General features: G+C 25.6%; 1 protein-coding gene and 1 long non-coding RNA gene across 10 annotated transcripts in view; one reads left to right on the top strand and one right to left on the bottom strand.

The window, feature by feature from the left end:
* The first annotated feature begins 76 nt into the window (after positions 1–76).
* Positions 77–13,303, top strand: LOC551830 (ral GTPase-activating protein subunit alpha-1). 9 transcript variants are annotated; one of them, XM_026440970.1, is made up of 30 exons: positions 77–440; positions 1,789–1,899; positions 2,108–2,125; positions 2,398–2,569; positions 2,660–3,020; positions 3,103–3,380; positions 3,443–3,737; positions 3,813–4,183; positions 4,281–4,503; positions 4,589–4,796; positions 4,894–5,025; positions 5,386–5,622; positions 6,219–6,409; positions 6,494–6,592; positions 6,703–6,987; positions 7,062–7,187; positions 7,258–7,425; positions 7,685–7,741; positions 8,214–8,324; positions 8,391–8,549; positions 8,688–8,861; positions 8,921–9,284; positions 9,353–9,501; positions 9,607–9,782; positions 9,842–10,301; positions 10,368–10,654; positions 10,772–10,908; positions 11,141–11,266; positions 11,760–11,780; positions 12,427–13,303. In XM_026440970.1, exons 1-30 carry the CDS (start codon positions 335–337, stop codon positions 12,585–12,587), a joined length of 5,763 nt encoding a protein of 1,920 aa, XP_026296755.1. In that variant the 5' UTR covers positions 77–334; the 3' UTR covers positions 12,588–13,303. The 9 variants fall into 9 exon arrangements, 8 of the variants coding, with proteins under 8 accessions (XP_026296755.1, XP_026296756.1, XP_026296758.1 ...); XR_003304731.1 differs by having other exon boundaries at positions 78–440; positions 11,141–11,319; positions 12,427–12,543; XM_026440971.1 differs by lacking the exon at positions 2,108–2,125 and having other exon boundaries at positions 78–440.
* Positions 9,793–14,395, bottom strand: part of LOC113218799 — a 6,234-nt gene continuing 1,631 nt past the window's right edge. The window contains exons 2-3 of the long non-coding RNA XR_003304736.1: positions 10,189–10,281; positions 9,793–9,933 (exon numbers count right to left, since the gene is read on the bottom strand). This is a non-coding gene — a long non-coding RNA (uncharacterized LOC113218799). The remainder of the gene's footprint in view (positions 9,934–10,188; positions 10,282–14,395) is intronic.

The raw sequence follows: 14,395 nt of genomic DNA, 5'->3' as shown, positions 1-14,395 counted from the left end.
ATAAAATATAATAAATTGCACTTATATATTTTCACATGAATCGAAAATTAAGAAAGAAAGAAAAATAAATTAACTGTATAAGCGATGATGTCATTGCCCCGACAGGTTATGAGCAGTGCGCGCCGAGGATGTCAAGATGGCTGCCACGTACATCTGATCGGAGGTGTGTGCGCTCGCGAAATTTGACGCCAAACTGTGATAAAAGGGGCTGTCTTTTTTGAGTTCCTGACATGGTGACAGTGCGGTATTAGTCGGTTTGTATCCATGAGCACTACTTTGTACACCCTCGATGATAATTTTTGTCGTCGCGGCCGCCGGCGGCTCGCATTGAACCATGTTCAGCAAAAAACTTCATGTAGACGTCAAAAAGTCAACATTGAAGATTCAGGATGTTAAAAAGGATAGTGCAACCCGATTCAAACATCTTAAAATCGTATTAGGTAAGATTATATTTCTTCTTAATTTTCGCCATTCTATGAATCAGCTAATGTTAATTTGCCGTGAAAATTAATCATGAACGAGGAGTTTCACAGTGCCAATTAATGAATACGACGATAGTTAAAGGAGAGGGGCGGCAATTTTGTTAGTATTTGCCGCCTACACATCAGCACCGAGACAGTTTTATACTGTCGTAGATCTTCTGGAATTTTTCATCGAAAGTACAGCCTGATGATTTTTTATTATTCTCATTGTATTTGTTCAGCTTCTGTTACCAATTACTGTTGATAATTAATGTTAAAAATGTATATAAATATTTTAACATTTTTTAAAAAAACACTTCATATTTTTTAAATTATTTTTGCATTTAATAAAAATAAAAATTAAATAAATAATTTTGCCAATAAATATATTTATTTTGAATTGAGAAAAAAAATATTATAATGTTTTTAAAAAGATATAATAATTATATTTATATAAAAGATAATTATATAATAAATTACTAAATATCATTGAATATCATTATATGATTTATTTTAAAAAGAAAATAATTTACTTGTATGCAATTATAATATGATAGTGTAATGTTAAGTAGTAGTATCTAATCACCAAACCGCATGACCACATTAACCAACTGTGGCCTCCAATTTCAACTAATGTTACATTATTATTATACATAGATAATACTATTTAAATGTAAAATCATCATAAACCAATAAAAAATCTTGTTTATGAGTTAGAATATTATTGAGAGTATATAATTCATAGTTAAAAAAAATTCTATATATAATATATATTATTTTCTTTTTATTTTATAGAACTCTTAATTTCTTAAATATAATTACATTTTTTATATTTGTATTATATTAAAAATAAATACTTATTATAATTTAAAAAAAATATAAAAAGTTATTTTTATTTTCATATGAACATGTATGTTATCATTTTTTATAAAATGAAGTGAATAAAATTATGTTATTTTATACTTATTTATACTTATATATTTATATTACAAATGATAATAGTTATATCAAAATATAAAAAAACTGTTACATAGATACAACTATATAAAATTAATGATAATGTAATAAGAGTTTCATAATTTTTATAAATTAAATTTATGAAAAAAAGTAATTAAGATTTTTTACATATAATAATTATGTTTTAATTAAAATGTAGTTATATTATTGTTTTATATATGTTTTATATATTGTTTTATAATAGTAATGAATATTAATTAAAAAATATTGTTATATGTTGTAATTTTAGAAAAATTTTTTATATATTTTTTATATATATTAAATAACATTTTTATTTAATGAATTAAAAAGTTGTGATATTATTTTATAGAAAATGTGGACACTGATGAAGCAAAGGGGTTTTTTGAAGGCAACTTCAGTCATGTCTATTTTATTTTGTATGATTGTTTTGTATCAGCTGAAACAAATTTACGGCAACGAGGTAAAAATATTTGCTATTTTATATATATATATATATATCTTAAGTTAATAATAATATATATAAATGTATTTTTATATACAATAGTAATATTTTTATTTATAAAATTATAATTATGTTTAATATTAATATTTAATTATATATAGTATTTATAAAATTGCAATATTACTATTATCTTACTATTTACTTGTTTTCTTTATTTTGCTGTCAGAACTTTCCTTTCATATTGGTGAGTAATAGTAATGATGAATATATATTCCTTGCATGTTATAGATTAAGTGTATTATAAAAAATAATTTAAATATTATATATAATATTATATATATATTTTATATATATAAAATATTTCATATTATTACATGTGTATATGTACAAAAATTATATAAAATTGATGCTTTTTGTCTATTTCTTTTCATTTATCCAAAACATATAAAACAAATTATGAAATTAAATATTACATATTTTATATACATATTTGTTTATATATTATTTCTTTTATAGTTCATAAAGCACATAGGGAGGAATTGGAACAAGTATTGCAACTCTTAGAAAAAGTTTTAACACTTCTTCCTGAGCTTCTTAATAGAAGATGGCAATGTCATAGTTTAGCAAGAATTTTGCAAAAACTTTTACATCCTGGTAATAGTTGGAAACTTCGAAGAGAAGCTATAAGGTATATATTTGTAATAATATTATTATCGTGTGCTATAAAGAATGTGCTTCTATATAATATATCTTAAAATTTATAATTTTATAATTTTAGATACTTTATTTTATGGTACCAAGCTCTTGGAGAAAATGCTCCTGATCATATTCATCAAATGTTTGCAAGCTTGATACCAGGATTTCCACCCCAGCAGCCATCTCCTTATAAATCTGAACGTAAAATAGATGGAAAAAAAGATAAACTTGCAAAAAATCTTATTGGTTGTGATGATAAAGACAAAAAAGAATTTTATGATACACAATTATCACAAAGTACTTTTCATGACAATGGTTTAAACCAATGTCCTGTCACTCCAGTTGACAGTGGACCTATTTTACCTCCACAAAGTGGAGAGAAACCTCTTGATAATGAGACTGTTCGATTTTTAGAAGCATTACTTGAATTTATGGTTACTCAGGTATATCTATAATTTTAAATAACAATGAATGCAATATAATGTTGTTAGGAAAAGAATGAGAAAATTTCTATTTAATATACAGGTTGTAAAGATAGAATGGAGAGATAAATCTTCACGACAGCACAAGACTTTTCAATTTTTATTAGAACGTTTTAAAGCTACATACCTTCGTCACATTTGTCCTGAGTTTGATGATAATTTCTCATTGTACAAACCGAATTTAGAGTTGCCTACAATGCGTAAACCAACGAATCAGAATCAGGATAATTATATATTATGTAAAGTTTCTTTAATTAAATGGATCGCTAGTTTCACTCATATCGCTAGGAAAGATGCTCGTGTCGCACACCTTTCACATAGGTATTTTATCAATATATGTTAATAATTTATGAATGTAATTAATACCAATATTTTTATTTTAGCACAACACCAAATGAAGAAAATACAGAGCCAGAACTTCGTCGAGTTTCAGTTACTCAAAATGTTGCTGAATCATCTTTATTATCACCTGAATCAAATGTATCTCACCAAGAAAATCAAAATCAAGAAGATAGTACTATTTCAGCATTTACTCTTGTTAGGGAAGTTCTGTATGGAAATAGAGATAATGTAAATTTTGTACATGAATTATATAGGCAAGCCTTTTTGCTGGACTTTAATCATGCTGGTGCTATAAGAAAGGCTATAGCTGTTTATAAAGATTGGATTCAAATGAATGTAAGATTTCAATTTGTAATTCTTTAACATTATAATAATATAATTATATTTATTTATTTATATGTTTTATTTTAGGAATTACCACCATTCATGTTAGAACCATTGGATAGTCACAAAGAAAGAGATTTAGAAGAAAATTCAAAAAAAGATATAAACGATATCGATAAAAGTCCTTCTGAAAATTATCGTCAAACAAGATTAAGAAATGATTCTTATCTTGGTGCTATACATAGAGAAAATTTATTTATAAGAGCGGGACTACAAAATGTTTTACAAGTATTTATTACACAAGCTTCTAATGTTTTTTTCTTAGAAAATTCTAGACCAAACGCATCTCTTACATTACTTGAAGAACAAACAGATAGTTGCAAAAGAGTTCTAAACGTATATCGATATGTCGTAATGAATTCTCGATTAGAACCGGCTACTTGGGAACAGTTACTTAGGTACATATCATCAAATTTTGTTTTTATTTTGTAAATAGCAAATAAAAACATAATATCTTTGTGTAAATTTATTATAATTTTACTGAATATTTTTTAGAGTATTATTGCAAATAACATCTCTTGTTTTAAACGAGAAATCTTCTCGACGTAAAACTCAAGAAAGCATAGGTGGAAAACTTGCTCCTGCTATATTTCAAACTTTAATTGTTACATGGATTAAGGCCAATTTAAATGTTGTTATTTCCACACAATTATGGGATCAGTTTTTGGAAGTATTAACGTCTTTAACACAATGGGAAGAATTAATTCGAGAATGGGCTGTAAGTATAATTAAAATTTACTATAAAAAATATAATATTCATATTATTTAAGATTTAATATTAATTATATTTGTATTATTTTTAGAAAACCTTAGATACTTTGACAAGAGTACTTGCTAGGCATGTGTATAACTTAGATTTAAACGATTTACCATTAGATAGATTGAGCGAACAAAAAACTAAAAAGCGTCGCGGTGTAGGAAGTCGAGCTGCTTCTACCGGGAGTGTTCAACCACCACGTAAAGGAAGTGTCGATCAAGATAACAATACCGTATCTAAAGAAAATGTTTCGGGTAAGAAATATTAAGATGATTTTTTTCTTTAAGTCTTTGATTATTTATTATTATTAGTTATTATTTTTAAAAAAATTGAAATATTTATTGATAACAGATCATCCGATGCGAGATTTAAGGAAAATACGACCTCTTCCTCGTAGTGCAAGCGATAATACAATATACAATGGAAAAGCACGTACAAAGCTTCATAGGAATCGTACACATACTGTACATAGTGGTATTCCTGGTAAGCCTGAAGATCAAACGCTAAGTTTTTTATTTGTATAATTTATAGTTTAATAATCTCTATTATTTAGTAGTGCCATCTATGTTGCTATTATGCGTGTAATTTATTTATAACTATCTCTTTTTTTTTTTGCTTTGACACTGACATTGATTTAAAAATAACTAGTCTAGCATCTGCCAGACATTTCATTTCATATATCTCTTTTTATTCTTTTATTCTCGATATTCGTGATATCTTTTTTATTCATGTTTTCTCTTGATTTTAGACAGTAAAAAAACATTATTCAAATTTATTCAATATAAACGTTTCTATCAGTGGTTGTGGCTTATTTGTATATTAAGTATAAACAAATTTCCACAGTACTCCCTCTATCAATAGAGCAAGATATGGCCCGATTACTGTCAAATGGTGCTACTTCATCATCAGCAACTGGTCGAAAAATGTTATCAAATAGACGTGCTAAATCTTTGGATAGCATTGTTATAGTTGATAGCGAACCACCATCACCGCGTTGTCCTTCTCCAACACCGAGCAGTGGAGTTGATAGCAACAAGGATAGTCCGATACAGATAGAAAATATTGATGGCAGTAGTATCGGTATAGTATTATTTGTAATAAGTATATCATTTGCTGCTCTTTGACATTTATATCAACATATGAAAATATAATTTTTAATTACATAACATATTATAACAATATGAATATTTTTATAATGTGTATGTATATTTTATCATTTTATAAAATATAAAATATTTTTTTATGTTTTTTTTATTTTTGCAAAAAATCATAAATATACATAATATTAACAATAAAATATTTTATTTAATGATGACAATAATAAAAATTATAATTATAATAATGCATTGATGTACTCAATATATTTTATTTATATATTTTTATTAATGAATTATTTATGTGACAAATATTTTTTATTTATAACACATAATTTAAATTTAAAGTATTTTTGTATTATTTGCATATTTTCATTGTTTTTATAATATATCTATACTAATTATTATATATAACTATATTGATTATTAATAAGTTGTAAATAATTTTGATCAAAAAGTTTTTAAAAAATAATTTTTTTTTTATCAATTGTTTTTATCCTTATCTTGTATATAATTTTGATTATAAATATTTATAATATTTTTATTATTATATTCCTTTTTTTTCTTTTTGTTAATTTATAGATACAAACGATGCATCAGAAAGGAGATCTGTTATGGCTGGAGGTGGTGTTCGCGGATGGTTACCTGATGTCGCAGTCGTATTATGGCGTCGTATGTTATCAGCATTGGGAGATGTAAATAACATTCAAGATCCTACTCTTCATGGACAAGTTATGGATTATCTTGTTCAACTTACGCAGACACTTATAAAAGCATAGTATCATATACTTTAATATATTTATATCTATATGTTTTAATATTTTATATCATCATTAATATTTTTATATAATTTTTAGATTCGCTTGAATCAAGGTGTATCTGGAGATAATCAAGCAACTCCACCAGCTCCAGAACTTATACCTCCATTGACAGTTATTGCTCCATGGTGTTTCAAGGTTGATATTAATTTTTTAAATTAATATTTTTAATACATAATATATTTTTGCATTATTTTATATTAATACTAAAATAATGCTATTAAAATATTATGTAATTGAATTTTTAGGCGATACAGCTTCCTAGTCAATATGAAGTTGGTAAATTGGCAGCCTATCGTTTGATTTGTCTTTTAACAGTTCAACCACAAGATATTAATTTACCAAAACAGCACTTAACTCTTTTTTATCGTGCAGTTCATAGTGGCATTGTTAGTAATGATAATAAAGTATTACATGTACTGGTCAAATATACCGGTCCTAGATTATTCAGTTTGAATCTTCCTGGATCTAGTCTTTTAATTTTGGATTATATTCATGCTGCTAATGTAATACTGAGTACTCAAGATATTGAGGTATTATATAAATTTCATAATAAATTAGTAAATGTTATAGAATTTTTAATTATAAATTGAATTATAAATTATAGGCACCAAGAACTGAAGCTGTATCAATAATCGGATCATTACTATCATTACCAGCTACTACAATTAAATTACCTGTATTGCAGCCTACTGCAACTGATATTGTGACTATGACATGTCCAGATGCAAAAGTATTAAAACACAATAATTATTAATTTGACATTAGATTATTAAAAATATTTGATACAAATTTTATTTTAGGAGCATATAATCACGATCCTTTTAAAAAGTTGTAGACGAGAACCAACTGGTATTGCAAGATGCATAGCTCTTTCAAGTATTGCTATGTTTATATATAGAGAATTGTGTTATAAAAATCAGCATTCAAGGATTCCAGAAGCTGTTACTGTTCTTCTTTTGGCGCTTAAAGTAAGTCTATCAAATTCATTATAAATAAATTTTAGAATAATTTGAAAAATAATTTCTGTGTCAATTTTCTTTAATATAAGATAGATTGCATGTTTTAAAGTATACATAATTATTTTATAGTTGTTAATATTTTTTATTTGGGTTATAGTTTTTAGTTAAATAGTGAACACTATTATTTATAATATATTATTAAAAATAGTATATATGTAATAATGGTAGTGAGAAATTTAGCATCTCTTCCACTAAGTCTGATTGACAGCGGATACAAGGAGCAAAGCGTCGCAGAGCTGGTTTCTATTATCCACTAATGGATCAGGTAGTTTTTCTAATTAACTTGTGTCAATTTCTTATTATGTGTTGTTACAGTATTTATCTGTCATCTGATGTCTTCATGTCTGTTAGGAGTGTCATCAACGTTGCATGGTGTACTGCTAAGTTATATGTGTAAAAACGTCTAGTAATATTTTGTTTAATTTATTATCTTATACATTACAGTGATTTATAGATATGATTTTATAGATATATATAAATATAACTTTTTATTTTTCTTTAAATGCTTCAGTTCATCAAGAAATATGTATCTAAAATTTTTTAAAATAAATTTTTTAATAGATTGAATCAACTTGGAGGAAAAAGATTTTAATATCAGAGAATGAGAATCATTCTATTATACGTGTTACTCATTAACTATTTCCTGCATAATACTAATTAGAATGAAATCATAAAAAATTAAAAAGTTCAGTACAAACAATATTTTAGTTAACAAAATTTTTTTTCTTATTTTATAGGCTAGTCACGCTACTGTTGCTCAAGTGGCATGTGACTCTCTTCTATTGTTATGTGATAAAGCAGACATCTTATTAGAGTTATATCCAAATGTGCCATGTAAAATAATTCAAGTAAGTTTAAAGAAATCATTTTAAAATTCGATTGATATATGTATCTATTTTATTAATATATTTTAGATTTTATCGGAAACACTTGGATATATGAGTACTCGAGAAAGACGCGGTCCTTTGACAATATCAATGTTATTTTGTTTAGGCGAATGGGCTATGCATCTTGGTCCATCCGTTTTATTACGTGTATTTCAAGAAAAACCTCTTTTAATGACTTTATTTACAGTTAGTAACATAATAAGGATTTGTATAAATTTAATATATAAAATTTTTGCTTAAATAATTAATATTTAATTTAAATTATCAAATTTAAATATTTGTATAATTATATTGTATATCAAATAAATATCAAAAATATCGCAGGTTTTGGATAACATAGTACAAGATAAAATCGATAAAGATGCACCACAAATAAATAAAAATGAAGATGAAGATGATTTTGATCCTGATATTACTTTGGATAATTTAGCTGATGAAGTCTGTGCAAAATCACCTCGACGAGGCAATATTCAGTCTGTTCAATTAGCAGCAAAGATGGTAGGATCTAATTGATATTTTTTTTACATAAACATAAATATGAATTAAATTTTTTTTAGGTAATGATGCATTTAATAAATCATTTGGGACATTTTCCAATGGGTATTGGAGCTGCAAGATTATCTTCATTAGTTGTCGAATTAGATGATGTACCAGGAATCGATGGAGATGAACTATCTTCTGCAATCTTTCATGCACCAAATATACAATTGTTAATGTTATCAAATTCTGTAATAATGTCACTTGTTGAATTAGCAGCATTAGATGCACCTGGAGGAGGTGTTACTGCAGGATTAACAACTGCACCATCATTAGTAAGAGTATTATTGCGAGATCTTGCAGGAAAAACATCTTGGGATAGTTCCATTTTATATAGTCAACCATTTATCGATAATGATGTGCCGGTAGCATTTACGAAACATGGTAATAAAAATATATAAAGTATGTATTATGTATTCAGTATATTCAATTATAATAATTAATATTTTTAGTTGAATGGAAAACAAAAATACCTGGAGAAGATTTAAGCAGTGTTATAACATCTCAAATTTGTACACCTCGACATACAATAAGGCATCGCGAACCTCATATATTACCTACGTTTGCAAATGCTGCAAGTGATATGGATAATTTAGATGATGTAATTTTAATTATTAATATTTATTAATTTTAATATTTTTTTAAAAATTAAAATTAATATTTATTATTGATATTTTTACATTAATTTTGTTTTTTTTTTTTTAAGCTCTTACAATATATAGGACATACAAGTCCAGAAGTATTAACTAATCCAGAAATAGCTCTAAATGCACCTGCTAATCCTCCGCAAGGTCATTATCTCGAAAGTGAAACCATTGCCACAATTCTCAGTCAAAGAAATGCTGAACAAGAGCATATCAATAATTGGAGTCAACACATCAGGTATATTAAATAACATTTATAATATTTAAATTTATTCATATGATAATGTTTTTTTTTAGTATGTGTGCATCAGCAATAAGTCCACCACCATGTCGTCCTCCTCCAGCGCCGTTTCATCACTGCCGTCTTTTGTTTTCGCACTTGGGTTTATCTGGATGGGAACAACGTAGAAAATTGCATTTATTATCCAAAAATGAAAAACTTTTACGAGAATTACGAAATCTTGATAGTCAACGATCTAGAGAAACACATAAAATAGCAGTGATTTATGTTAGTCAGGGACAAGAAGATAAAAATTCTATATTGAGTAATATCACTGCTAGTAAAGAATATGAAAACTTTATTGCAAGATTGGCTTGGGAAGTTGAACTTGAATCACATACAGGTTTTCTTGGAGGTCTTGTACCTGGAAAAGCATCCGGGGTTACAGCACCATATTTTGCAACATCTTTTACAGAAATTCTTTTTCATGTAGCAACAAGAATGCCTTCGGATAGTCCTGAAAGTTTATTACAAAAGGTTAGTTTTATGAAAATTTATGAAAAAAATATATTATATAAGATATTTCAAGTAAAATTCTTTTAGACACGACATCTTGGTAATGATGAGATTCATATAGTTTGGTCTGAACATTGGAGAGATTATCGTCGGGATATTATACCAACTGAATTTTGTGACGTGTTAATAGTAATTTATCCATTACACAATAAATTATATAGAATTCAAATTTCTCGAAAGCCAGAAATTCCATTCTTTGGACCTCTCTTTGATGAATGTATTGTTGAAGATAAAGTTTTACCTGGATTAGTAAGAACAACAGCATTAGCAGCAAGTAGAGCAAAACGATCTACACTTACATTATATCAACATTAGTAAGTATTATTTTTATTTTGCTATTATAATATTATAATATATATATATATATATATATATATATATATATATATATATATATATATATATATATTTATCAATAAAAAATATTTCAGTTATGAAGAAAGAGCGAGATCTATTGATACTGTTATGAGGAACCACAAAGAAGCAACTACATTTGAAGAATTTACAGCTAATGTATATTCACCAGTACAGCCTCCAAGTCCATTCAGTGGAGCTTCTTCTATATCAGGTTAGTTTTTGTTTAAAATTTTTTTTTAAAAATATATATTTATAAAAATTTTTTAATTAGAAAAAATGGCTGTAATTAAATTCCATTAATAATTTTTATTTTTATGAAATATTAAAGTTTTTTTGTTCTATAAAAACTATGAATAAGTTATAGTTGAAAATTTAATTCTGTTTAATAGTTTTTGCATGAATTTAGATACCATTTATTATTATTATCAATATCACACTGTCAGGATCTACAACAAGCGTGCAATCCACAGCATCCTCAAATCTCGCAGCAGCGCTTATAGATTCACATCAGGGTCGATCTGGCCTACGAAGTTCTTCAGCAGCAAGCAGTGATAATCGCGCGAATAGAGGTGACTAATTCAGTCCACTAACCCCCACCCACCTTGTAACACCACCCAACAAGGTAGTATTATAATTTATTTATTTTTTTCTTTGCTATTTCTCCAATATTTGTCGTTTTTATAAAGTATATTCTGTTTATTTTTTTTTTTTTTCATAGTTACCTTGTAGTAATTTTATGTTATAACAACCATACAAACTTATACACATTTTTTTATTTCATTCAAGGAACTTCAACATATCTTACTTACTTAATAAAATAACAATAACTTTATATTTTTATATTCCATAATGATATTACACATTTACTAAAATGTTGATTTATACCTTATTAATATTACAATGTATATATTATATATACATATACATATTTCTTTTTTAAAAAAATAACAATTGTAAAATTAAAATAATTTTCTTTTAAAAAAAATTAACTGAGGATAAATATATTCCAATTATTCTTTATTTAATATCCATATGTTTTTTAATACTATTTTTGTTTAACAGTCTTACACAATTTATTCAGAGGTAAAATTTCCTTTTTAAATACATATTAGACATAGATCAAAATATACTTTATTACATTCAGATTACGTGTGTTATTTTAATGATGCTTTATAGATTGAATTGTACAATGCATGCATATATTCTTAAAAGTTTATTATAAGAGGTTTTTTCTTTAAATTTTTATATATTAATATTTTGAAAATTAATAAATGAATTTTTAAAAAAATATCTACGAATTAATTAATTTTTTAATATAATATGTGTATGGCATTGTGCATTGCAAATAGTTTTTGCTACTTATAATTATAAATAAGTGTATTCATTTATAAATATAGATTCATATTTCTATCACATCACAAAAATTAAATTTATTTTATTTCAATTTTATATAAAAAATAATATAAACAATCTAATACTTTTTTAAAAATTTTCTAGTTTCCTCAATTTACAAAATTTTATTTATATGCAAAGAAAGTAGCATAGACTAATTTTTTAAATTATATATTTTTTTTTTAGCAAATTGCACGTTAATTTTTTATTCCAATATGATAATATATTTATATAACAAACTTATAATTATTATAAAACAATATAATTATCTTCTATATGACTTTTAACTATAAATATTTAACTTCAATCACAACAAGTTTATTGATTTTATTTTCAGTTTCTGATGGGAGCAGAGTATGGTTTAGTAATGATACCCCTGACAGTACAGCATTTCATGGAATATCTCCCAGACCTGTGAAAAAGATGTCATTTAAAACTGGACCGAAACAGAGAGCGAATACTCAACCCACGCCTCCCGATAGTCCAAGATATAAATAAGGAGTTTTGTATCAGTATCATAAAAAAGAACATTTTTTGCACAAGTGGTTGTTTGGGCATATCCTAGTTATTGTAATTTAAGAATTCTTTAGGATGCTATGATATGTTACAATAACAAAAAATGCTAAGCCACTGTTTTTATGCATTGAAAAATAGTATGTGCATAAGGAAAATAATGGTTTAAATATTTCACTATTTTAAAATGACAAAAGAATTCAATGGGCGTCAAACATCCGATTAGTCTTAGCGTTTTCTGTTTTCCGTCCTTAGGTTTAATTTTTATATTAAATGTACAGATCGTTGTTTATTTGTTGCAACGGGAATATTAATTTATTGGAACATAAATATATGAAAAGATTTAATGGATTGTAGGTAATACAATAGCAAAATATTTGTTATATATTTTAATTAGTGTCATATGACAACTATTTTCATTGTACAGTACTTTCGTAAGATCAGTTTACTCTTGTACTTGAATAAGTAAGCTTATATAATTAATATTGATTAAAGCTTCTATCTTAATTTATATCGAAGATAACGAATGTCCTCGATGTAACACGATTCTCGATGTTTTATATATATATATATATATATATGTCTTGATATAAAAAGTTATTTTATTTCTTGTAATGTAGTAAGGTGAAAAAAATGAACATGATTACCATATTATCATAAAATACGTCTATATAGATGTTGAATAAGAATCAAATGTTATTTTTTAATAACAAAGTTTTATGAATTACACAATACAAATATCACATCTCTTAGATACTCAATAAGTTATATTTCATCTAAATGTTGATAAAATTTCGAATTGATATCTCTTGAATTTTAGTGATGATAATTAACTGCAATCTTTTAAAAAAAATCTATTAATGTATTACATTCCATACAAATGATCTTTTCTATATATTTTCTCCATAATTTCAGTTAAATTTTGATTATATCTCTATGGATAATTAAAACATTCCATACACATTTATATAATATATAATTTGACAATTTTTCTTGAAATAAAACAAAAATACAAGAGAATTATTTTAGTTCATGTACATTATATAAAAGAAATTAAATAATAGAATCAATTAGGGAACAGTTTTTGTTGTTAGGTACACATATTTGGTGCTTTATGATATTTGTAAAATAGAAATATTTTAAATACTGTGTCAAAACGTATTATTCTGAATAATAAAATTATAAAGATATAAAAAAAACAAAAAAAAATGAAATGAAATCGAAAAGAATTTTGAAAGTAAACAAAATAATTTAAAAACGAATATGAGTATTGAATATCAATAAGTTTATTTGCTTCAGAAAAGATTTATCTTAAATACAGTGATAATAATCAAAGTATTATACCAGTCGTCGCTGTCGATAAGTAAACGAAATTTTAGAGAAAAGATTATATTATATTGTGGTGAATATATTGAATACCATATTCAGATGTTGAGATTGTAATAAATATACATTTCAAGTTTTTTGACCATTTTGAGGATTATTCGATAAACCGCATTCGAATGTAGGTATTTAGCAACGAAGTTATAGGTAAATAATAATTACCAATATGCAGACCATGGCCAAAGCAGCATTATTTTTTCACTAATTTATAACAAAGTAGATCGAGAAGAAAAGCCGTGTGTATATGTATTGTACATAAATTGTTAAGTACGTGAATGACGTTGAAGTCATTGAATGGAAATTATTCTCTGCGAAACATGGTATTGCTATGTTATTGAACAAAAAAAAATTGATTTATATATATATAAATATAGAAAAGAGAAAAAAACTTATTACAATCTTGCGTAAGA

This window comes from Apis mellifera, linkage group LG5, assembly GCF_003254395.2.
Source record: "Apis mellifera strain DH4 linkage group LG5, Amel_HAv3.1, whole genome shotgun sequence".
Classification (NCBI taxonomy): Eukaryota; Metazoa; Arthropoda; class Insecta; order Hymenoptera; family Apidae; genus Apis; species Apis mellifera.
Note: the sequence above shows the minus strand (reverse complement) of the source record. Positions and strands in the feature narration are given on the sequence as shown.